The sequence below is a fragment of the Limanda limanda genome, chromosome 3 (genome assembly GCF_963576545.1).
Source record: "Limanda limanda chromosome 3, fLimLim1.1, whole genome shotgun sequence".
NCBI classification, from domain to species: domain Eukaryota; kingdom Metazoa; phylum Chordata; class Actinopteri; order Pleuronectiformes; family Pleuronectidae; genus Limanda; species Limanda limanda.
Window position 1 is genome coordinate 18,879,274 of NC_083638.1, and position 26,336 is coordinate 18,905,609.

At 41.6% G+C, this 26,336-nt stretch overlaps 1 protein-coding gene and 1 non-coding gene across 2 annotated transcripts; both read left to right on the forward strand.

The window, feature by feature from the left end:
* The first annotated feature begins 3,175 nt into the window (after positions 1–3,175).
* On the forward strand, positions 3,176–20,741 carry tacr2 (tachykinin receptor 2). Its single transcript, XM_061068456.1, has 8 exons — positions 3,176–3,239; positions 14,584–14,739; positions 15,062–15,357; positions 18,277–18,471; positions 19,473–19,623; positions 19,827–19,946; positions 20,022–20,098; positions 20,190–20,741. Exons 2-8 carry the CDS (start codon positions 14,593–14,595, stop codon positions 20,500–20,502), a joined length of 1,299 nt encoding a protein of 432 aa, XP_060924439.1. The 5' UTR covers positions 3,176–3,239; positions 14,584–14,592; the 3' UTR covers positions 20,503–20,741.
* On the forward strand, positions 15,740–15,811 carry trnag-ucc (transfer RNA glycine (anticodon UCC)). The gene has a single exon. It is a non-coding gene; the product is annotated as a tRNA-Gly (tRNA).
* Positions 20,742–26,336: the final 5,595 nt, after the last annotated feature.

Below are 26,336 nucleotides of genomic sequence, written 5' to 3' on the forward strand. Positions count from 1 at the left end.
TGTTTTTATTCACTTACTAATTCATCCGAAGTAGAGTGTGGAAAAGACGTGCTCTTCAAGCAACACTGTTTCAGAAATAAAATACAGCCTCTTATTCCTGTGAAGGTGTCTGTGTCCCCTCTCATTATACTTCATGCTCTACTTTTTCTTCATTTGCAGGTAAAAATCTCTGAGATTAGGCCAAGATGGCAGCATAAACACAATGCTTCTACAACAAATAATACTGACTACATTTTTCTCTTTTAACTGGGGTGTGGGTTCTCTTTAAAAGAATGAAGTTCTCCTGATCTGGTTTCAGTCTGCTGAAAGTAATAATAAATTTAACTTTATTATTAAATAAAGATTTACAAACTAGCTTGAAGCACACATATATTTAATATAGGTTCCATTTGTGCCATCTTATGAAACAGCTAATGAAACACCACAAATTGATCAATTGTGCCCATACAGAACTGGTATGACAGACTTTATTGATCAATAACCATTTAAAACCATACACTTTCCATGCCAAGAACATGTAATTTTGCCCCCTGGTGGTGAATTATAATAGAGGCACAGAGAAACATCCAATAAAACCCTCAGATAAAAAAGCCAAAATGTGCACTTATTGAATTTTTGACTTCCACGCGTTACACTCACCAGCTGCGCTGGTTCTGGTAAATAGAATAATACCTATGAATCACACTAACCACACATGGATCAAGTATAAATATAAAAGCTCACAAATATAAACGTAGTGAGGTATTTTGATAGGGTTGTGTTTGATTCCAGTGCTGTTTAGTTTTATCACATGTAGCTCAGATTCGAACAGAGTTTGCAAAGTGTTATGAATATACAGCCGTAGACCACAAAAGACATTTTATAGTCCTGGGACAACCAAACAACTGGTAGCATCACTGGACCTCCCTTACTGTGTTTCCAGCCAGGAGCGTGATTTTGAGGCCAATGGTACCTGGAGGGCAGGGCTGGACTGGGAGAACAAAACGGCCCGGGCATTTTTTGGCTCAGACCGGCCCACATAATTAGCCGAGCACATCTGCCATTAAATTGACGTAACTTATGTCTTCTAAATGTCTTAAAGTAGCTCATATTAAAAGTACTTAAGTATCAAAAGTATCTGGTGTTGAAATGTACTTAAGTATCAAGTACAAGAACTAAAATTAAAAATGCAAAGTGCTTTTTATAGTAGGTCTATACAGACACAAAACAACCCAAAATGTTTCTCCTCAAGATTTATCTCAACTGACTGAAAAATTACAACAACAATATGCATATAATGTATAATTTTACCAATTTTGAACCCTAGATGCTGAGGTTCAAATAGTAATGGACCAGTGCATCTGAACTTCTAATTAACTATAAACAAGTGCCTCTTGTGTCTGCCCAAGAACATTAATAAACCACAGTATAACCACTATACTATAGGCAGACAAAATAAGACACTATCTCTATTCTAGAGGAAGTAAAAGTCGTAACAAGATTTCTGAAGGTGAACCTGCGGAGGGATAGACCAACCTCTCGCCCCTCTCGCCCCCCCCCCCACCCCCCCCCCCCCCCCCCCCCCCACCCCCCGACGGCAAACACGCCACCGGACCTGCACATCTCAGGAGGGAGGGGGCAGCGAGTGAGAGAGAGAGAGAGAGAGAGAGAGAGAGAGAGAGAGAGAGAGAGAGAGAGAGAGAGAGAGAGTGAGAGAGAGAGAGAGGGAGAGAGAGAGAGAGAGGGGGGGGTGCGCCGTGGGTAGAGGCGTGCGACGCCAACCTCCGCTGCTCAAGTAACGAGCCAGTTTTGAGAATGTATTGAAAATTGAAAATGCGCGCTCACATGTCTGCCTCCACTCGCTCATCATTGTCGAGTCCTCCTCGCTCGTCTCCCGGCGCACCTGCTGCTGCTGGGCTGGTGAACCCGGCACCACATAGGTCCGTCAGTTTGGCACATTTAGCAGCCTCCACCTCCAGAGACTTCAGCTTTTTTTCCCGATGCTTCTCAGCGCCACCCGGGCGTTTTTTTACTCTTATTATCCATTAAGTTAAGTTTCTGTCTCAGCAGCAGCCCGTCCCGCGACTCCCCCCGCCAATGCCATGAGGTCCCGCTCCCCCCGCCCCCGGTTTGTGTTGTGATTGACAGCACTGTCAGGGCTCTCTGAGCCTGTCAGCCCATGATTGATTGACAATGACAAACAATAGACCAATAATATGTGTCGATGCTGGCAACACACTGCTAGCCCTCTGTAGCCAATTGGCCGGCCCAATTGGAGGGAATTTAGAGAGGAAGAAGAGAAAAAAAACAAAACAACAACATAGTGGACCAGACCGGCCCACATTGGGTCAGGCCCACCGGGATTATGCCCGGTATGCCAGATGGCCAGTCCACCCCTGCTGGAGGGCCCCACATTAAACCACCACCACCACAGGTACCTCTCTCACACACACACACAGAAAGGCATTCTTGTCTTCAACCTAACCTTTACCATTATGAAGCTTTTGGGTGAAAGCTGGTGACATGGGGCCTCAGTAAGGGGTCTTCGACCACTGTGTCGACGCAGTCTCCTGTGCAAATACAATCAAGGAAATTAAGGCGGTTGTCAGACACAAACATATTAAATCGTCCTCCTTTCCCTACCCTGTTGCCACACCGTGTCTTCACAGTATCCCCACTCCTTTCACCACAGCGCCTAGGGAGGCAGGATTACACAACCTTGGTAGAACCTTTGATTTCCCCTGCCTTTACCCTTCAATGTGCCCTTCCCCAGGGCCCTGCTGGCCAGTTAAGGTGTGTATGCATGTTAAAGTACACACATGCAGTTCATACTGTACACACACAACAGAAAAAAAAGACAGAATGAGCCCAGCTGAATGAGATCAGACTGCTGCAATCCACTCTTTGCTGTGCAAACACTTGTGAACACAGGCCACATGCTGATTTCCCCAGAGAGGGAGGTTCACACAGAGCAGGAGGGAGGAGACATACAGAAAGAGTACAAATGTAATGAACAACACAAAACAAAGTGATAGTCGGGTGAGAATAAAAGCAACAGAAAGTACAAGAAAATATATAACAGTAGGAAAGAAAAGTATCGTCAACAGCTGTCATTTCTAGACTAACAAAGTGTTATTGTCGCTCTTGAATCCGTTTTCCTGGCCGAGAGCCGGGATCTTTGGCTGTCGAAACACGAAGAACTGGTTTGAGATTAAGCCCCGGCTCTGAACCAGCCCTCGAGCTGTCATGCTGGAAGAGAGGTAATTATGCCGGGGGGATGTCACACATACAAGTAGACACAAAAAAGGCACAGACACAGAGCAGCCCGTTAAACCTGACCTGCTGGACCGGGAAATGTAATTCTATGAGGTGGAACTGGTATCCACTGGAAAGCTGAGCCCACTCGCCCCTAACTTCAATTTCAGACACTCTTATGAATGTAAGTCTGGGCTTAACTCTAGACTTAATATTATAAGAATGACAGTGAATGAGGTAAGGGGGCTCGGTGCTGTGCTAAATTCCGACCAGTTGTTTAAAGAAGGAAACCACTCGCTCCCTCACTCTGCAGAAAAATTTTGCGGGTCCCTTTCCTTCTTCCAGTTGGCTCCATCAGGGCCAGTCTTCAGGCCATCAACGGGTCTGATGGTGGCTGCATCTATGCTGTTTAAATAAATGGAGGCTGAAGGTCTGTCTTTGCAACAGGCATCAGTGTTTGTATTATCAGTACAGAATGTAGAAGCAGTGGAGAGTAATGTCTCTGACTCCATCGTGCCACAGTCAGTTGCTGCTGAAGGTGCGGGTGAATTGTCATGGCTGCTAGTCAGAACATCAGCATCACTCTTGCTTCTGAATCACAACTAGTAGCATTCTCAGCATCATCGTGATCAATCTCTCATCTTTGTCACACCGCGGTGAGGTTTGTCTTGTCTTGGGGTTTTTGTCTCGTAACTTCCTGTTTTATTTTGAAATCCTAACTCTCCTCTCGTTTCAGGTCACTTGCCCTTCCTCATGTGTCACCGGTCTGATTGTCTCTGATTGTTTCCACCTGTTCCCTTCACCCTCATGTGCTTATAGTCTGCGTCTCCCCTTTGTCTTGTGCCGAAGTGTTTCGTTCTTGTTCGTGCACCTAAGCCTTACCCACAGTCATTGTCGTTTTTGCCAAAGAGTTTTTTGCTACGCCACGTAAGTTGATTTCTGTTTCCTCCTTGAGAGTGATTTTTTGTTTGTTAAAGTTTTCCAGTTTAGCTTTGTTTTGTGTTGTTTGTAAACTGTTTTTCTTCCTCTCTTTTGGAGCGATTTATGTTAAGAGAGATTTAGTTAGTTTGTTGAGCCTCCTGTTTAGGTGAGCCTTTTCTTTTGCCCCATTTATTAGTAGTTTGGTTTTCCTCCTTCGGGAGCGCTTTTGATTTCTTGCTCTTGCCATTTGTTTGTCCTCCTTCGGGAGTGGTTTATGTTTAAAAGCTTTTTCTTTTTCTAGTGTATGTTTTGTATTTATTAGGAAGTTCTTTTTCCCCAGTTATTGCTTGCCAAGTATTATATTATTATATAGATATAGTTAGTGAGATTTTCATAGCCTTCTTGTTTATCACTCTGCATTGAGGTTCTGAAATCAATAAAGTGTGCTGGTACGTGATATTCTCTGCTTCTGAGTCCTCATTCCAGTCCAGGCCTGACAATCTTCAGCACAGAAGATTTGCGTCATCACCATCAAAACTACCATTGATTTTTTTTCTCAAAACCCTTTGCAAGTCAGTTATGAAAGCACTGTTTGTCATCACTATGATAGACCACAGGGTGTGATTCTTTATGACCATGGCACAGACATCATCTAAAAGCTGTGGGGCTGAAGGATTTGTCAATCAATACATAGAGACGCCTGACTGATGTCCTCAGTGCTGCAACCTTTGGCAACCCATTATTTTTTCATTTTGTTTGTAGAAGTGGCTTTACTGGATGTTTCCGTAAGCATAGGCTGGCTTAAGGTTCAATAGGTATAGTATAGGAAGTATAGGAAGAAAATGAAAGATAGGATAGGATAGGGTAAGGTAGGATAAGGCTGGATATGGGTATGATAGGTTAGGTTAGGATAGCTTAAGAAAGAATTGGATATGGGTAGGATACACATATAACACTGTCAACAGGACACATAGACATGTGGAGTTAAATCAAATACACACATATTTTAATACCTTTTAATATTTTCACAGTGTTTTGTCCAACAACAACACACACACCAGCAGCTTCTCTAAATTTGTGACTGCGACTAACTGAAAACCCATAGCTGACTTGATAATTCCCATTTCTGCCCTGAAATCAGTTCACATTTGTATCTACCCTGGTTAAAAACGCTATACGCCTCGTACTGATGTCCACAATCACTTTATTCTTTGAAGATATGGAACACCGTGAAAACTGCAACAACATAAAACACATTTCACATACATTATTTTCACGGACGTTTCTAATTCAATACACAATACTTACATACAATATTATGAATAAGTACCGTTTCGCCTGCTTAGCCAGTAGTAGATAGTCCTATCTCAACTCTTTCTGTCTCTCTCTCTCGACGTACTTGGGTAAACAAAGTGCGTCACTTCCAGCCTCAGACTTCACTGACTATTTCCGGTGGCGTTTGACTTTGACCATTAATCATTTAGATTGACAGCAGAACCATGAACTAGACTCAATTTACTTTCCATCATTAACTTATTTAACGTTATAAAATAAACATAAAAATAACAAATCAAATGACAATTGTACTTGTACTTCCGGTGTTGTCACAATAACACATTGCCGTAGCCATAGCGACAGCTACACTCCCACCAAATTACCTTCAATAAAACAAATGGAGATGTGAAATACATTTACACTCTTCATTAATGGTAATTTCCAAGCTCTGATCTGTTTGTTGTTTTTTTTTCTCGAAAATGAACCATGTGACCATAATCACCATTTCCACAACAACAATTCAACAACAGTTAGACAACACCTAAGAATACTCATTTGAAAATGAACCACAGTATAATGATCACCTTTAACTTAGAGAGGATACTTTTAAACAATATCTGACCTTTCTCAATCTATTTTCCTACCACTCATTGCTCTCTACCCCTTATTCACTACTCTTCACTATAACCACTAGCTTCTGAATGGGTCTTTGAATGATGGATGGTTGATTGAGACGTTCACCCCTTTTTCCTAACTTCCGTTCTCCAACTTGTACTGTCACTTTCCGTACCAGTCCATCATCGTCCTCATGTGCTTCGACAACCTTGGCAAGTTTCCATTCATTGCGAGGAACGTCCTCCTCCTTAATGATCACAATGTCACCCACATCCACGTTACGCCTTGGCGCATGCCATCGCTGACGCAAAGTGATATTTGACAGGTATTCCTTCCTCCATCTGTGCCAAAATTGCTCGGAAAGATATTGGACCCTTCTCCACCGTTTTTTAGCATATAGGTCTTCCTTGACAAACTTTCCTGGCGGAGGAAGTGGAATCGAAGATTTCATTGTTATCAAATGATTCGGCGTGAGCGGCTCTAAACTTGTGGGATCACTGATGGTGTCGACAGTGAGTGGACGATTATTTACAATGGCCATAGCCTCGTAAAAGAATGTTCTTAAGGAAGCATCGTCCAACCTTCCAGCGCTGTTGACAAGGACTGTGCTCAGTACACTCCTTACTGTTCTGATTTGGCGCTCCCAGACGCCGCCAGTGTGACTTGAATGTGGTGTATTCATCTGGAAGTCGCATTGATTATCTAATAGGTATGCCGCAACTCTTTCCTTATCGAGCTCTTTCAGAGCCTTTGCCATTTCATTCTTCGCTCCTACGAAGTTAGTGCCCTGGTCCGATCTTATGTGTCTGACGCTACCACGAATAGCGACAAAGCATCGTAAGGCATTGATGAACGCGTCAGTCGTCATATCCTCCAACATCTCGATGTGCACTGCCCTGGAACAAAGACATGTGAAGAGGAGGCCATACCGTTTTTGTTCTTTACGACCCTGCTTGGTGTGGAAGGGACTGAAGCAGTCCATGCCGCAGTAAGTGAACGGTGGTGTAGGCTCAACACGGTCACTCGGTAAGTCCGCCATCTGTTGTTCCTCTGGCGGTGCACGCGCCCTCCTGCACCGTACACACTGCCTGATGTGTTGGGCTACCGCTTTACTTCCGCCAACTATCCAGTAACCATTGGCTCTTAATCCATTGAGAGTTTGTCCTCTGCCTTGATGCTGTATTTTATCATGATAATGAGCAATGATGAGCCTTGTGACAGCGCCATCTTTAGGAAGGATTACTGGGTGTTTCAACTCCAGAGGCGCAGATGCCTTCCTCAGTCTTCCTCCCACTCTCATCACTCCATCTCGGAGGAATGGGTCAAGCGGATAGAGTTGGTGAGTGCAAGGCAGCTTTCCTGACTTCTGGCTGAGCATGTTCAACTCCTCTTGGAAGGCATTGCGTTGTGTGAGCTTGATAAGAGTCAGTGCAGCTTGCCTTCTCTCTTCGACGTTTAAAGGTTCTGTGGTCTTGATTCTCTTAGCCAACCGTTGGATACGAGCAATGACATTGACTGCTATGGTCCAACTTGAGAACCGTGACAGGTGTCCCTGGATGTCAAATTGCCTCACAACCTCAGTTTTTAGCACCTGTATAATCCTTACCTCTGGATCTCCCACCAGTAGATCTGATGTAACCTGGTTTGTGGTTATCTCTCTTTCCCATAAGAACTTAGGACCACAGAGCCAATTCGAATTGATGAGGTCGGCCACCTTGAGGCCTCTGGAGGCGTGGTCAGCGGGATTCTCTCCTGTGTCGACATAGTTCCATTGTCTTGCTTCAGTGGTTTCTCGTATTCTCTCAACACGGTTCGCGACAAAGACAGGAAACCTTCGCGCTTCATTGTTGATGTAGCTGAGAACCACTTGAGAATCAGTCCAATGATATTCTTCATCGATCTTGAGCTCTAGCTCCTCCCTCAACATGTTGCTCACTGCTGCTGAGGTTACTGCAGCAGTTAGCTCTAACCTCGGTATGGTGACTATTTTGGTTGGCGCGACTCTCGCTTTGCCCATGACCAGGGAGCAATGCACTTTTTCTTTGCTCAACAACCTGATGTAAGAGCACTGGCCATACCCTTGACTGCTTGCATCAGAAAAATGATGCAGTTCAGCTCTCTGGACCTCACCAAAGCCGTCAGGTGTGAAGCATCTTGGTATCTCGATCCTCTCAAGGTTTTCCAAATCCTTCATCCAAGTCTCCCACCTTACTTCCAACTCCCTGGGCAGTGATTCATCCCACCCCGTACCTCTCTGACACATCTCCTGCAGCACCCTTTTACCCTCAAGTATGAATGGCGCTAAAAACCCTAGAGGGTCATATAGAGAGGCCACGATTGAAAGAATCCCTCGTCGTGTTGCTGGCTTCTCATCAAGTGTCACCTTAAAGGAGAAGCTGTCGCTTTCAATGTTCCATCTTACACCAAGCACTCTTTGCACTGGTAATTCTTCATGGTTGAGATCGACATTTTTCACCTCTACAGCGCGTTCTGCATTGTTGATGGAGTCGAGTACCTCTCGGTTATTGGAAAGGAATTTGTGAAGGTGCAACCCTCCCTTGGCACACAGAGCTTGAGCTTCCTTTACTAACTCAATTGCATCGCCAACTGATTTCACGCTTATGAGGCCATCATCAACGTAGAAATGCTTCCTGATGAAGCTAGCTGCAGAGGGGCATTCTTTCTCATTTTGACTGGCGAGGTGTTTCATGCCATAATTGGCACAGCCAGGGGAAGATGATGCTCCAAACAGGTGCACCTTCATGCGGTGCTCTGAGGGTTCTGAGTTTGTGTCCCCATTTTCCCACCAAAGAAAACGCAAATAGTCTCTGTCTTCTTCGCTGACATGAAACCTGTGGAACATTTTTTCCACATCGCACATGACTGCAATGGGATGTTTACGAAAGCGACACATTACAGCTGTGAGACCATTTGTAAGGTCGGGTCCTGTTAGCAGATGATCATTTAATGAGGTGCCTTCGTACTTTGCAGAGCAGTCGAAAACCACCCGAATCTTGTCTGGTTTCCTGGGGTGGTAAACTCCTTGATGTGGGATGTACCAGACTTTCCCAGGCTCTGGTTGGATGTCTACTTTCTCTGCATCACCATCCTTGAAAACACCTTCCATAAACCTCACATAGTCATTTTTGAACTTGGAGTCTCTGTCCAGCTTCCTTTTGAGGTGCTTCAACCGAGCCAAAGCCAGCTTCTTGTTATCTGGTAGGTGAGGACGTACTTTAAAGGGAAGAGGCATCTCCAGGTGGCCAAGCTCGTTTTGCTGGATTCCTCCCTTTAAGATCTGCAGGAAGCGAATATCTTCTTGAGATATGCTTTTGTCACCTGGTTTGGCGTCTGCAAAGTCGGACTCAAGAGCCTTAATGATAGAAGATGGCGTTACAGGTGGTAGCTCTCTTACAGATACCCGATGACAAAGTCCAGTCACATCTTTAGCATTCACACTCTGTGGCACGCTTCCCACAATGCTCCAACCGAGGTCAGTTTTAATGGCGTAAGGCTCATAGTCACCCCCAGTGATGACCCTTCTTGGCATTAGCGCTCTGGAGCAGTCATAGCCAATCAATAATCCCACACCACAGTCCATTAATGGGGGTATCTCCTCGGCCATGTTGACAAGGTGTTTCCATTTTTGGGCTGTTTGGCAAGTGGGAATATGAGTGCGTTCAAGAGGAATGAAGTTTCTCGTGTAGGCTGGAGGTAAGCTGATGGAAATGTTTGAGGAGAGACCTCTGACTTTGAGATCACATACTCTTTGACTCTTCACAACTGAATCTTTCCCCATCATGGTGGAGAGCTTCAGCTTCACAGGTTCCATCGCTGCCTGAAGCTTTTCACACACCTCTTGATCCACAAATGTGTGACTGCTTTGAGTGTCCAGTAGAGCATATGCCAAGGTTTCATTATGAGGAGCGTTAGGGGCGGAAATCCACACTGGCACAATCATAGATGTGCTCCCACCTTCTCCATTCACGCAGCATGATAATGAGGATGTACTTTCCTCAACTGCACTTTGCCTTGAGTCTGCTGAGAAACGATCTTCATGCAGTGGAGTTGGGTGATTCTTTCTGCATATGCCACACATGGCTCTGTTTCTACAGTCTTTAGAGTTGTGACCTTTTCTTAGACATGCAAAACACAGTTTGTTTTCGTGTATGCATTTTTTCTTTTCTTCTTTAGACATTTCGGTTAGCTTTGTGCATCTATGTATGGAGTGGTTTTCTCCACAACAAATACACCTGGTCGTGTTTGAGTTTTGTAGTGGTGTGCTCCATTTCTTTGACTTCTCCGTATCTCTCAACTGGATTTCACCAAGGTCTGGTTTGGATGTGAAGCTTGATAGAACTGGAGCTTTCATATTTGTGGCAAACGTGTTTGCTTTTGAGCGCTTCACCTCTCTTACTGGTGTCTCTGCAGAGTGCCTTAAAGCATGTAAGGATGACACTGGATTACATGCAATACGTGCCTCTTTGGCGATGTATGAAGCAAACTCATGAAAACTTGGATACTCCTGGCCTCGATCCAGCTGCTCCGTGACGTAGCGGTTCCACCTGGACGTCACCCATTCAGGAAGCTTGGCCAGCATTTTCTGGTTCTCCTCGCAGTCATTCAGAACTTGTAGACCCTTTATAAGAGACATGGCGCTACTACATGTTTGCAGGAAGTCACTGAATTCTCTCAGTTTGAGGAACTCTTTTCCACCAATCCTTGGCCAAGTATTAAGTTTTTCTCTAAAGGCTCGTTGCACTACAAAGGAATTACCATATCTTGTGTTCAACCTATCCCATGCTTGTTGATAGGCTTCCTCATCTTTCCTGTAGAAGCTGCCTTCTAGAAAGGATTTAGCCTCCCCTGCTATGTACCTTTGCAGGTAGAACATCCTATCTACAGGGTTGGTGCATCGTCTCTCTATAAGAGCCTCAAAGCTTGTGCTCCATTCTGTGAACTTCAGAGGATCACCTGAGAATACGGTTGGTTCTGGGGTTGGAAGGCGAGTGAGAGCTAATGATTCCTGTAATGGCTGGAATAAGGATGTCTCATTTTTTACAGCTTGCTGTTCTTGACTTGAGATGGGGTGAGTGAATGAGTTTGTATCATCAACTTTGCCGCATACAGGACTGTGTGATCCATCCATTCCTTTTCTTTCTTCTTCAGTGTAAACATTTAGCCTTGCTTGAATAACATCAATGTCTCTCTGATTCTCAAGTTTTCTCAACTGCTGACGTTGAACTTCGATAACAGCTTCCATGTCAATTTCAGCTCTCTTTGCAGCCAGCTGAGATGCTGTTTCTGCCCTCTTAGCCGAAATGCTAGGTGATTCTGAGAGTTGCTCTGAATGGTGGCAGCTGCGTGCAGTAACTCTGGAGGCTGTGGATCCATATATGGACCTAGCATATTAATTATCAAGAAGCATGCGTAACCTTGGTCTCTCTGCCTCAGCATCAAACTCACCTCCTTCTTCGGTGAGGCGCACTCTCATCAATTGCAGTAAGTCTGCTGTCACAGCTGAGCATGCATCAACTTTTCTCCGAATTTCTTGACTTGGTGCGGCTTGGAGTCGGATGCCATCATACAGCTCCTTTAACTCTGAGTCCTGCTTCTCAGCTTCATCCATCATGTTATACATGTCACTTTCAGAGCAATCTTGCTTCAACCTTGTACGAATGTCTCTTACAGTACTTTTCCATTTCTCATATGTTGCTTTAAATTTCTTCTGCCTTGAAATTAACTCTTGTTCTTTCAGTTCTTGCATTTTAGGTGTTAATCGTCTTTCACGAGAGGATTTTCTAATTTGTCCCTCATCTAGCTCCTCTGCATCTAGCTCCCCTGCATCTTGCCCTTGTGACATGACATCAGACTGATTATCACCATTTTTAGACATTTTTTAACATTTTAGAACTACCATATGGAGAAAGTAAGGTAAGTTATGATGGCTGTAATTAGCAGAGATTAACCAAATAACACCTACAGTAATACATGACACCCTTAATACCTAGTTAGCACTTGAGATTAACTTTCTTATGCAATTTAGCAAACAACAAACAATTGCAGTTATCAGAGCATTCAATATAAACATATATCCTTTTTTTTTTTTTTTTTTTTGTTATGTTCAGAATCCTTTTAATATCGTGGTTCTTACGATTAAAAACCGTAACCTTCTATCCATCAACTTCCTGAGGCATTATAATTGCATTGTCTGACCTGTGGACCAAGTTGTAGACTGAAGCTGCTCCACTTAGTGTCCAGAGACCTGTAGCTTGCTGCAGGACGTAAAGCAACGATGTCGCCTTTTACCGCAGCAGGATGAACGCACCACCGCTCGTAGTAGCTCCTAGCCGGTGGCTTGTTGCGGGATGAAAGCACCGCCGCCCGATGTAGCTCCTGGCCGGCAGCTTGTTGCGGGATGAAGGCACCGCCGCCCGATGTAGCTCCTGGTCGGTAGCTCGTAGCCCGTTGGAGGATGTAGACACCGCCGCTCCTCTTTGCCGGGACGTGAAGCAACGTTGCACTCGGAAGCCTCGTGATGGATTAGGACACGTTTTCACTGTATCTACCCTGGTTAAAAACGCTATACGCCTCGTACTGATGTCCACAATCACTTTATTCTTTGAAGATATGGAACACCGTGAAAACTGCAACAACATAAAACACATTTCACATACATTATTTTCACGGACGTTTCTAATTCAATACACAATACTTACATACAATATTATGAATAAGTACCGTTTCGCCTGCTTAGCCAGTAGTAGATAGTCCTATCTCAACTCTTTCTGTCTCTCTCTCTCGACGTACTTGGGTAAACAAAGTGCGTCACTTCCAGCCTCAGACTTCACTGACTATTTCCGGTGGCGTTTGACTTTGACCATTAATCATTTAGATTGACAGCAGAACCATGAACTAGACTCAATTTACTTTCCATCATTAACTTATTTAACGTAATAAAATAAACATAAAAATAACAAATCAAATGACAATTGTACTTGTACTTCCGGTGTTGTCACAATAACACATTGCCGTAGCCATAGCGACAGCTACAACATTTATAAAACATCCTGTGAGGAAAAAATCCCAGTACATGTCAAAAATATAGCTCCACTGCACCACCTCTTTGCTGAGTGTCTGGGTTATGGGTGTGATCATCAGAGAAAGAATTGAGTCAGCTATAGATACCGGGCTGATTCCGGTTGGCCTCAAGCACAACCTCAGAAACATCCACAGAGGCCTACAGAGATCTTGTAGGAGTAAAAAGTGGCAGTAAGAAATAGAAATGACTCCACATATAGAAATGACCGGGGAAGTTTCACAGGTAAGAGCCACAGAACTGATTCAGATTTCAAGGAGAGATCTCATCACCTTCCTTTCATCACCTCACTCATTTGGTCTCATTCTCTCTTCATTTCCTTCTTGATTTGGAAAACCAATTCAATCACATCTCTCTCCACCAATATTCCGTCTACTTTGTTTGCATTTTCTCACACTCTCTCTCGCGCTAACACACCAAGAGTTATTTTTGCAGCATTTTATCACTGAAAACCGAGGGGGAGAGAGAGAGAGAGAGAGAGAGAGAGAGAGAGAGAGAGAGAGAGAGAGAGAGACGGCGGGAGTTAGAGCAGCGATGTCTTGATGGATTATTGGATGGACCTGGCTGTACACGGCGCAGAAGAAGTCTAATATTCGGGAACATACGCTGCGTTGAATTGCACAAACTGATGGTGAAACTGACCACTCAGCCACGTGAATAGAGAGGTAAGGCACAGTGGAGTGATGATATTGTCTTTGTGAGATATTATCCCCTGGGTTCTCCAATGCATGGATTTATCACTTGTGCCACACTGTTGCGCTCACTGTACAGCCAAACTACCCGGTTGTTGTGAGTGTGCCAAATGCATGGACTGTGTGCACGTTTGGTTATTAATTAATATTTGCTTTAATAACAGTCATTAACGCACAAGTGTGGCAAGCTTTATTTGATGTACTAGGAAATAGTTTATTGAAACTGCTACATGCAACTGTAAGATAAGGTTATCTGGATACTGTGAAACTTGCCACAAGAGCGATATGATGCATGATTATTAACAGCTCAGAGAGCTGAATGCCTTTAAAGAGAAAATGAATACCTGACCTTAAATCTGAAAAGCAGGCTTCAAAAACGTTAAAATAAAAAAGATTTAAGCAGCTCTTATATGAAACCCAAAAAATATAAAAATAACCTATTTCATATAAAATCGAAGATTATGTCTCATTGAGGTAATGTTGTTTTATGTCCGATTGTTGTTTTTATATCCAATGCACCAACCATACCAAGGCAATTTCCTGTATGTGTAAATATACTAGGCAATTAAAAGAATCCTGATTCTGATTTTGATTCTGATGTCTGTTGGATACTGTGTTTTTTTGCAAGGGAGAAATACACCCCACATCTTTATACATGTCTCCTCAAGCAGCATACAGATCCACCAGTCAGTCTCGTTACGCATTGACACACAAAGTACATCCAGTAATATAGAAAGTTTCTGTCAGCAGGTGAACATGGAGGAAAATATGGACGTCGACAGTCTTATTCAACACATTGAACGAGACACGGAGGCCACTTCATTTCCCTTATCAGTCACCGACGACTGGAGGGAGGACGGGAACGAGACCACTGGGAATCAGTTCCAACAGCCAGACTGGCAGGTGAGAGGAACACAGAGATCACATGTTGAAGTCTCAGGGTTGAATATTCTTCAAATATTTAAAACGTTAAAAGCCTGTTGTCTATAATCCAGCTGTGACATAATGGGAAATTGTGAAATAAATTAAATTAAAATTAAATCCACTGTTAAGTTATTTTGACAAACGCTTGCAGACTGATTTGTCTTAAAACAAAACCAGTAATTTCAAATCTACAATCCACAATTAAGGACATAATGTTTTCTTGTTATCTTGTTGAGTTAATTTGACAGTTTATTATTTTGATTTTGATTGTCTCCTCTCCCCTCCTCTCCTCTCCTCTCAGGTGGCTCTCTGGGCTATAGCCTACTCCCTAATCATCCTGGTGTCCATCACTGGGAATGTCACAGTCATCTGGATTATCCTCGCTCACCGACGCATGAGGACCGTAACCAACTACTTCATCGTCAACCTTGCCTTCTCCGACGTCTCCATGGCAACCTTCAACACCCTTTTTAACTTTGTCTATGCGCTTCACAACGACTGGTACTTTGGTCTGGGCTACTGCAGATTTCAGAACTTTTTCCCCATCACTGCAATGTTTTCATCCATATACTCCATGGCTGCCATCGCGGTGGACAGGTAGGAAACATTGTGCAAAAACCACAATAACTACAACGTTGAATTGTCTCAAATGGAATTATATAACCATTAAGCTGATACTCACATACATCCAGAATGACATGGAAATGAGCCTGTCAGCACCTATAGCTGTTTTGAAGCAGCCATTAGCCACTAATGGAATGACTAATCCTCGGCTCCTACAGCCCATTTGGCAGCCGCATTATACAAACGGTCAAAAAGGGCTGAATGACCAGCTACTCAAACGGTCTGCCCAGCAGTACGGAAAACAAGCTGTATTAACAAATAACCCATTTATATATACAACATTATCTGTACTGCACCATCTACCATGTCTTTGTGTTGCTCTCCAGTTGAATTTCAATTCCTGAGTGCACATCTGGCGTTGGTGGTATAGTGGTGAGCATAGCTGCCTTCCAAGCAGTTGACCCGGGTTCGATTCCCGGCCAACGCAGACATTTTATTCTGGTGGTTAAAATTCCTTGTTGTGCAAAATTTAACACACACAATATATACCTTTGGGCGGCTATGGATGAGGGGTACAATCAGCCTGAAGGTTGGCAGTTCGATCCCCAGTCTGACCCACATAGAATAACAAGTGGTGCTAATAGATGCATTGTATGAATGTGTGTATGAATTTGTGTGAGAATGGGTGAATGTAAAACTGTACTGTGAAGCGCTTTGAGTGGTCATCAAGACTAGAAAAGAGCTATATAAATACAAAACCATTTACCAATTACCATTAACTGTAAATGTGGTTTCAATAATATGTGATCGATCTGACGTTTAATTAATAGTTAAACAACAACTTCCTGGGAAGTGGCCAGTCATTCAGACACTCCAGCTTCACTTGAAGCATCATCAGCTGCAGGAGCCATCCCCCCAATACAGATGAGAACGCAGCATGAAGGAGATAGAGTATGGGTCAACAGGCAGCACAGAGACAGATGTCATGAATGCTCAGTGGAGCTTGAAGTTTCAGTCTGTAACATGGGACTCAGTTGCCACTTCACTCTCAAACGTGTACGATCTGATGCTACAAGTTACAGCAGGTCAATAATATGCTCTTTATGATGCTTGTATTCATTTTAGAGGCCGTTACATTAGACGGCAGGTGTTTTAAAATGTTTGGACCACGCTCATTTACATGCACAAAGGGAACTTAAAGTTGATATACTTCAGTCCTGCACAACAGCAGTCACAAATTAATACAGAGTTGAACCTAATTTTTTCCGACACAAACTGAAGCTTTTAAACTGGAGAGGGAGGTTGTATGAGGCAGCATTTCGATCCAAAAACTTACTCTACACACACTGTGATGCAGTAGTCTCAGAGGAGAGAGTTTCATTAGATGATAATACTATTCTATCATAAGTGTTCCTGACAGACGTTGGGGCTCACTGTGGCTCGGGGCAGGTGTAGTGATGAATGTTCTGCAACATGCAGGAATCAGACCAGGTGGGATATCTGGTCACCGGTCACAATGCGACAATTCATCCCCATTACTTTCCAGTTTGTGGAATCATCATTTTACGTGACTTTATTGATCTGTAGCGACAACTGATTCAATCACACAGTAAATAGATAAACTGTGAAACATGATCCACATTCATTAGGAGACGCAAGACATGCGTTAACTACTGCTGCTGCAACAGCCACCCTGAAGGGGGAGTTTGTGTTTCCAGGTGTGAGGCTGATGTGACAGGTGCCAGTCGAAACACAGCGAGGTCAATGGAAGTAAGAGAGAAAAGGAGAAGTGACAGATAAGGTTGATGTCAAATAAAGAGATTATGCATGCTTATGTGATACAATGTTTTTCTGATTCATGGTTTATTATTACACTTGCACTTGTCTTATACATTATTCATAATTTTTCATTCATCACATCAGGCAGTAACAATGCCCTAACAAATTGGAATTTCATCTTAAATGAAAATCATTCTGTGCAAGATCACAGTATGATTATCCATAGAGTAAAAATTAGATAATAGAGGAGCAGCGAATAATCCAGATGAATGATTCATAGTCATAGTTGAATCATTGGAGTATAATGGTGATAACACTGAGCGATGATGCCAAGCAAGTATTGAATTACTTTGTATAAAATTAACGGTGAGTCACCATGGCCATCAGGATTATTGGTTTTTATCATCATTATTTCACTTAACCATTTGATGTAAATGAACAATGAGTATTTGCTTAAGTTAATATCAGTTTCACGATTATTCAGTCTCTTCCTCTTAAAAGTGAATTCACAAAATAATTTCTCGGAATCCATGAAAATCACTATGATAAATATGCAGGATGTGTTTTTAGTTTGATGATGAATATCTGCAATTTCAATTTGCTCTGTCTTTGAGTTGTTTATATTGTAGAGATATGATAGAGGGAGAAATAAGAGGTTGTGATTATAACTTTGGTAAATGATTAAGAGAGAGAGAGAGAGAGAGAGAGAGAGAGAGAGAGAGGCAGAGAATAAATCTTTAGAATTTTTAATCAAATGCAGATTTATGCATGAATATGTCTCTGCTTGTTGCCCATTAGATTCTTCAAGTGCCTTGAAACAATCAACTTTGAATTGGAGAGAAGAAAACCTTTCATACGTCGTTATTAGTTTGAATTACAGAATATTAATTTATCTTGATGTCATTGTAAAGCTTATTAGTTTGAGCAAATTATCTTTTAGATTCACAATATGAAATATAACAAAGAAATAACTTTAAATTGCTATGAGTCAAAATATTAGATTTTTAAGTTTAAGTCTTTTTACCACCTCTGACACAGATTTCCAAGCAGACAAGAGGTGTAAGAGTCACACTTTACATCTATTGCCCTGAGTTACATCAGATATCGGACTGTACGTCTGCAGACAAAGAGGCACAAACACGTGCACAAATAAACCCTTCATTGCTTTCTCAGGTATATGGCCATCATCCACCCTCTGAAGCCCCGCCTCTCCTCCACCTCCACAAAGGTCGTGATCGCTCTGATTTGGATCGTGGCGATTTCATTGGCCTTCCCTCAGTGCTACTACAGCGTGACCAGGTTTTATTACCCCAGGACCGTGTGCATGGTCAACTGGCCCGATGATTACGGAGGAAAACATCAACTGAGGTGAATAAACAAGATTGATTGAAAGAAACAGTGACATTTACAACAAGGCCGATTTATGACGTGAAATAAAAAGCTGTCTATTCTCCACTAATGCATACATCATATATCTGCTTGTGAGTGAAGACACACACTATTTACTGTCTATATGACATGATATGTTTCATTTATATATGTATATATACTAACTCAAATAGCATTTATAACATAACACCACCTGCAGATCAGTGTACAGCAAGATAATATAATTATAAACCTGTCAGCCTTCATAGAGGAGAGCACAGTTATTACATCTGAATGGTTCATGTCCTCTAGTGTGTCTCTAAAGCACATAATGACTGTTTGAAACTTCCTGTTACAAAGTAATTACACTTCTAAAAATAAGAAGTATTTGTATGCAGTTATGTCTGCACCTGTTAATGTCAGTCCAAGTCAGTACATGGAGTGGGTTGTTATTTCAGCAGAAGACACTTATTAACCATTCACAAAATGTGGGCTCATAACCTCACAATGAAACCACAAAATAATGACTAATGAACCATTCTTGTTTTAAAGACTCAAGAATCAAAGTATGCAGGATTATTAAAATGATCCAACGATGGAGTGCTCACAGACAGACATGAGCATCGACAAGCACAAATTGGAAAACACTCCAAGAGATTCTGTTGGTGTGAATGTACGAAGTGCATTACATAATAAAGACAGAACTCCTCCATAATCCACCCACAGAACAAGATTAGACAAGGACAACAGCACAATAGCGAAGCATTTTGTTTCGTGTAAAATGAATAAAAACAGAAATGAAAAGTAGGATATTAGAAGGAAAACTTAAATAAATATACAAATAGAGTAAAAGGATATCTGCATGTCCCTGATGATCAGCGAGGACAGAGTCCAAAGTCTGAATTTAGTGTTTGTTTGTTTAAATCAGTGTTTGACCATCTCTCTCTCTCTCTCTTTCCCTTTCTCTCTCGTTCTCTCTCTCTCTCCTTCACCCGCTGTAGTTACCAGTTTGCAGTGATATTGCTGATCTACGTCCTCCCTCTGCTGGTGATGCTGGTGACCTACAGTTTGATCGGCCAAACGCTGTGGGGCGGACACATCCCAGGGGAGGCGACGGAGCATTACCACAGCCAGATGACAGCCAAGAGAAAGGTCAACTCACACTTCCATTTGTTCTGCTGTTTGAATCAAGGACTCTGCCCTTTTAATGTGTCTCTTTGATCAAAAATGCTCAAACAAGCTGGAATAGATTCAGCTGAGCTGAAGAAAAACGAGATGCCATGTAAACAAATAGCTGAAGAGGAAAAAAACTGCAGTAACATGGGTATGTATCATTAATCTGTGATTGTCTATAGGTGGTGAAGATGATGGTTGTCGTGGTGGTGACCTTTGCCCTCTGCTGGCTGCCCTACCACACCTACTTCATACTGGGATCATTCAACAGAGACATTTATAAACAACACTACATTCAGCAGGTCAGCATCTGCCCCTCTACACTGTATAATCTGTGTTATCTTTTTACTGGGCTTCATGTTTCCTCTCCTCTTCAGGTGTACCTGGCCATATTCTGGTTGGCGATGAGTTCCACCATGTACAATCCTATTATTTACTGCTGTCTAAACCAAAGGTAAAAAAGATTTAGAAAAATCCAAACCTCAAGTTCCATCATCCCCCAAAACAGGAAGCAGAAAAAACCCCACTCTGCTGTCTTTCTGCAGGTTCCGTGCTGGTTTCCGTCACGCGTTTGCTTGGTGTCCCTTCATCAAATTGTCGGAGGAGGACAGGATGGAGCTGCAGCACACACACACCTTCAGAGTCACCATGACACGCAGCCACCGTAACAACGCCTCGTACACACGCGCCTCCATCAAGACCAGCGCCCTCGACTCAGACATCAAAACTGAGCTGAACCCGGAGAGCGATTCTTCTGTGCATCTTGACAAATGCACGTCAGCGTACAACACACACCGGGTGAAGAGTCTGGATGACCCAAAATCAGCAGCTGACGAACTTATGGAGCACAACCACTGAAGTCATGATGAGGACATTCTTAGATGGCAGACAGCAGGGCTCTTCTGCAGAGCTGAACTTCACAAAGAAGCCACCGACAGCCAATCAGAGCTGTTCAAACTGTGGCAACGTTCATCCACCTGGACAGGACAGGATGTGTTGTCCACGTGACCTGGGACTACGAACATGTTTTTATATAAACAACTCTATGTGAATTAGAAGCTGTTGCTGTTAATGCCAACGTGGTCATATCAACATGTGAAAACCCATCTGCACACTGAATAATAAGAACATCTGATTCTGGCATTTTTGGCATTTGCTGCTGAGTCTGTACATAAATCCCTCCATCTTTCATCTCTTTCTCGTACACCTCCCATGCTCCATCTTCTAAATCCTTCCGTCACTGTTTGCTTTTCTTCTTCCCTCTCTTTTAAAGAAAAGCTGCTAACTATGATGTTCTATTGTAAGTGTAGAGTTCTTCTTAAATGTGTTGTTACTGGATTTCTATCGGCATTAGCACCAAGCATTAATGTTGTTGCTTTTCTATGTTATTCTTGCTTTTGGCTGTCACTGAACCCAGAACTGTATTTAGGGCCCGAGCACAGACATCAAAGGTGTCTGGTGAGACCCTATTGAAATTGTAAGGATTATTATTATTATTATTATTATTATTATTATTAGGGCCCGAGCACAGACATCAAAGGTGTCTGGTGAGACCCTATTGAAATTGTAATGATTATTATTAGGGCCCGAGCACAGACATCAAAGGTGTCTGGTGAGACCCTATTGAAATTGTAAGGATTATTATTATTATTATTATTATTATTCAGGCAAATGAATTGGCTTTTTGAGGGCTTTAACATGCTCAACTTCTTACCAAAATTTGCAGAAAGTTAGAAAGTGGTGAAAATTTACGTATTCTGAAGGAATTTTCAATGGGCGTCGCAAAATGGCTCAACGGTGCCCCCCGAGACAGCCCGAGACCCCCGGAAGGTGTTCCCATTGACCTATCTTCACAAAAATCGATATACAGGTGTATCATGACCAGACAAACAAAAAAGTCTCTGGGTGCAATTGGAAAAACACAACAGGAAGCCTGCTATATTGCATTTAGTGGCCATTTTGGCCATATTCCACATTTTTTCTTTGATACACTTGTACCAGGGTTTTCATCGGATCAACTTCAAATTGAGATGAGTGTCATCACGACAAGATGGAGATAAAAACTGACTGACGGATTTTTTTTTAATCACACAGTGTGACCGTGGCGTGGCGTCAAAGTTTGATTACACGCCATTAAAACATGATGTTCTGTAACGCGGACATACATGGACCATGAATCCTTTAATTTCAGTCTTCCTAGATCAAAGGAAACTTTATGTCTTGCAAAGGTTACCTCTCTCTCTCTCTCAGAACTGGTTATTTTTGTTTTTTCAGACAAAAAGCATGCAACGCTTCAAAATGGATGTGCTCGGGCCCACCCAGTGCTGCCTTGCAGCCCTAAAAATGTTATATTTTCATATATTTTAGCATATTTATTTATTATTTTTATTATTATTTTCATTATTATTATTATATTCACTATTATTATCATATATATACTGTTGCTGCTGCCATTATTACTACATACTGCTATTATATTGGTATAATTACTATCATATATAAATAAATATTATGTTATATTATATACTATATATACTGTACTATTTTTATATACTGTCTAACAATAACATTACCATCATATCATCAGTTCTATTACCATCATCTTGCCACTGCACCTTATCTACCTATTTATCTTTCTTATTATTATTATTATTCAGGCAAATGAGGGCTTTAACATGCTCAACTTCTTACCAAAATTTGCAGAAAGTTAGAAAGTGGTGAAAATGTACGTATTCTGAAGGAATTTTCAATGGGCGTCGCAAAAAGGCTCTACGGTGCCCCCGAGACCCCTGGAACGTGTTCACATTGACCGGTCTTCACAAAAATCGATATACAGGTGTATCATGACCAGACAAACAAAAAAGTCTTTAGGTGCAATTTGAAAAACACAACAGGAAGCCTGCTATCTTGCATTTAGTGGCCATTTTGGCCATATTCCACATTTTTACTTTGATGTACTTGTACCAGGGTTTTCATTAGGGCCCGAGCACAGACATCAAAGGTGTCTGGTGAGACCCTATTGAAATTGTAAGGATTATTATTATTATTAGGGCCCGAGCACAGACATCAAAGGTGTCTGGTGAGACCCTATTGAAATTGTAAGGATTATTATTATTAGGGCCCGAGCACAGACATCAAAGGTGTCTGGTGAGACCCTATTGAAATTGTAAGGATTATTATTATTATTATTATTATTCAGGCAAATGAATTGGCTTTTTGAGGGCTTTAACATGCTCAACTTCTTACCAAAATTTGCAGAAAGTTAGAAAGTGGTGAAAATTTACATATTCTGAAGGAATTTTCAATGGGCGTCGCAAAATGGCTCAACGGTGCCCCCCGAGACAGCCCGAGACCCCCGGAAGGTGTTCCCATTGACCTATCTTCACAAAAATCGATATACAGGTGTATCATGACCAGACAAACAAAAAAGTCTCTTGGTGCAATTGGAAAAACACAACAGGAAGCCTGCTATTTTGCATTTAGTGGCCATTTTGGCCATATTCCACATTTTTTCTTTGATACACTTGTACCAGGGTTTTCATCGGATCAACTTCAAATTGAGATGAGTGTCATCACGACAAGATGGAGATAAAAACTGACTGACAGATTTTTTTTTAATCACACGGTGTGACCGTGGCGTGGTGTCAAAGTTTGATTACACGCCATTAAAACACGATGTTCTGTAACGCGGACATACATGGACCATGAATCCTTTGATTTCAGTCTTCCTAGATCAAAGGAAACTTTATGTCTTGCAAAGGTTACGTCTCTCTCTCTCAGAACTGGTTATTTTTGTTTTTTCAGACAAAAAGCATGCAACGCTTCAAAATGGATGTGCTCGGGCCCACCCAGTGCTGCTTTGCAGCCCTAAAAATTTTATTTTCATTATTATTATATTTACTATTATTATATATACTGTTGTTGCTGCCATTATTACTATATACTGCTATTATATTTATTATTATTATTCATTATTATTATTATTCAGGCAAATGAATTGGCTTTTTGAGGGCTTTAATAGACATTATTATTGTTGCATTGCTGTCAAAATTCTTAATGCAATTGTAGTTGAACACAACTCACCAGTGTGTAACAGTGTGTTCCTACGTCGCTGTTATTAAAATTTAACAAAACAACTACAGGACACAGTGACTGTAAAAAGTCTGTCATAATAGGTTTCATTAATGGCACAGAGCAACACTTCAACCAACAAAACTGATATTACACTATACAGTATTTTATTTAGATGTATTGATAAAGCCATATTATCGCATATTTAATAGTTTAATGTTTCAATGTTCACTAGTAGTAGTTTTTTAACAGCTGCGCCCACACGTACATAGGTATCTACTAAATGTCCATTTAGGTAAGAGGTTTCCTCCTTTGCTCTCAGAAAAATCTAGCTGCGATATAAGGATATTCCCCCGTTAAGCCATTGTGACCAATCTGGACTCATAAGTATACGCTTTTTTCGGCAGGCTAACAACAATGACATTAGAAATCAAAAACTCTTTTTATTCTGTCTACATGTCTACACTTAAAATACTGTTTTGTAATTATTATTATTATTATTATTATTATTATTATTCAGGCAAATGAATTGGCTTTTTGAGGGCTTTAACATGCTCAACTTCTTACCAAAATTTGCAGAAAGTTAGAAAGTGGTGAAAATTTACGTATTCTGAAGGAATTTTCAATGGGCGTCGCAAAATGGCTCAACGGTGCCCCCCGAGACCCCCCGAGACCCCCGGAAGGTGTTCCCATTGACCTATCTTCACAAAAATCGATATACAGGTGTATCATGACCAAACAAACAAAAAAGTCTCTGGGTGCAATTGTAAAAACAAATCAGGAAGCCTGATATTTTGTATTTAGTGGCCATTTTGGCCATATTCCACATTTTTTCTTTGATGCACTTGTACCAGGGTTTTCATCGGATCAACTTAAAATTGAGATGAGTGTCATCACAACAAGATGGAGATAAAAACTGACTGACGGATTTTTTTTTAATCACACGGTGTGACCGTGGCGTGGCGTCAAAGTTTGATTACACGCCATTAAAACACGATGTTCTGTAACGCGGACATACATGGACCATGAATCCTTTGATTTCAGTCTTCCTAGATCAAAGGAAACTTTATGTCTTGCAAAGGTCACGTCTCTTTCTCTCTCAGAACTGGTTATTTTTGTTTTTTCAGACAAAAAGCATGCAACGCTTCAAAATGGATGTGCTCGGGCCCACCCAGTGCTGCTTTGCAGCCCTAAAAATTTTAGTTAATATTTATTATTATTATTATTATTCAGGCAAATGAATTGGCTTTTTGAGGGCTTTAACATGCTCAACTTCTTACCAAAATTTGCAGAAAGTTAGAAAGTGGTGAAAATTTACATATTCTGAAGGAATTTTCATTATTATTATTATTATTCAGGCAAATGAATTGGCTTTTTGAGGGCTTTAACATGCTCAACTTCTTACCAAAATTTGCAGAAAGTTAGAAAGTGGTGAAAATTTACGTATTCTGAAGGAATTTTCAATGGGCGTCGCAAAATGGCTCAACGGTGCCCCCCGAGACAGCCCGAGACCCCCGGAAGGTGTTCCCATTGACCTATCTTCACAAAAATCGATATACAGGTGTATCATGACCAGACAAACAAAAACGTCTCTTGGTGCAATTGGAAAAACACAACAGGAAGCCTGCTATTTTGCATTTAGTGGCCATTTTGGCCATATTCCACATTTTTTCTTTGATACACTTGTACCAGGGTTTTCATCGGATCAACTTCAAATTGAGATGAGTGTCATCACAACAAGATGGAGATAAAAACTGACTGACGGATTTTTTTTTAATCACACGGTGTGACCGTGGCGTGGCGTCAAAGTTTGATTACACGCCATTAAAACACGATGTTCTGTAACGCGGACATACATGGACCATGAATCCTTTGATTTCAGTCTTCCTAGATCAAAGGAAACTTTATGTTTTGCAAAGGTTACGTCTCTCTCTCTCAGAACTGGTTATTTTTGTTTTTTCAGACAAAAAGCATGCAACGCTTCAAAATGGATGTGCTCGGGCCCACCCAGTGCTGCTTTGCAGCCCTAAAAATTTTATATTATTCTTGTTACAAGTTGAATCACATTTGATACTTATTCTTTCTTATTATTATTCAGGCAAATGAATTTGCTTTTTGAGGGCTTTAATTATTATTATTATTATTATTCATTATTATTATTATTATTATTATTATTATTATTATTATTATTCAGGCAAATGAATTGGCTTTTTGAGGGCTTTAACATGCTCAACTTCTTACCAAAATTTGCAGAAAGTTAGAAAGTGGTGAAAATTTACATATTCTGAAGGAATTTTCAATGGGCGTCGCAAAATGGCTCAACGGTGCCCCCCGAGACAGCCCGAGACCCCCGGAAGGTGTTCCCATTGACCTCTCTTCACAAAAATCGATATACAGGTGTATCATGACCAGACAAACAAAAAAGTCTCTTGGTGCAATTGGAAAAACACAACAGGAAGCCTGCTATTTTGCATTTAGTGGCCATTTTGGCCATATTCCACATTTTTTCTTTGATACACTTGTACCAGGGTTTTCATCGGATCAACTTCAAATTGAGATGAGTGTCATCACGACAAGATGGAGATAAAAACTGACTGACAGATTTTTTTTTAATCACACGG

Bases quoted from the DNA above. Each gene is read 5' to 3' on its own strand.
- tacr2 (XM_061068456.1), top strand. From the start codon at position 14,593: ATGGAGGAAAATATGGACGTCGACAGTCTTATTCAACACATTGAACGA. The intron at 15,358-18,276 runs GTAGGAAACATT...TTGCTTTCTCAG, and splicing joins GCTGCCATCGCGGTGGACAG to GTATATGGCCATCATCCACC. The intron at 19,947-20,021 runs GTCAGCATCTGC...TCTCCTCTTCAG, and splicing joins AACAACACTACATTCAGCAG to GTGTACCTGGCCATATTCTG.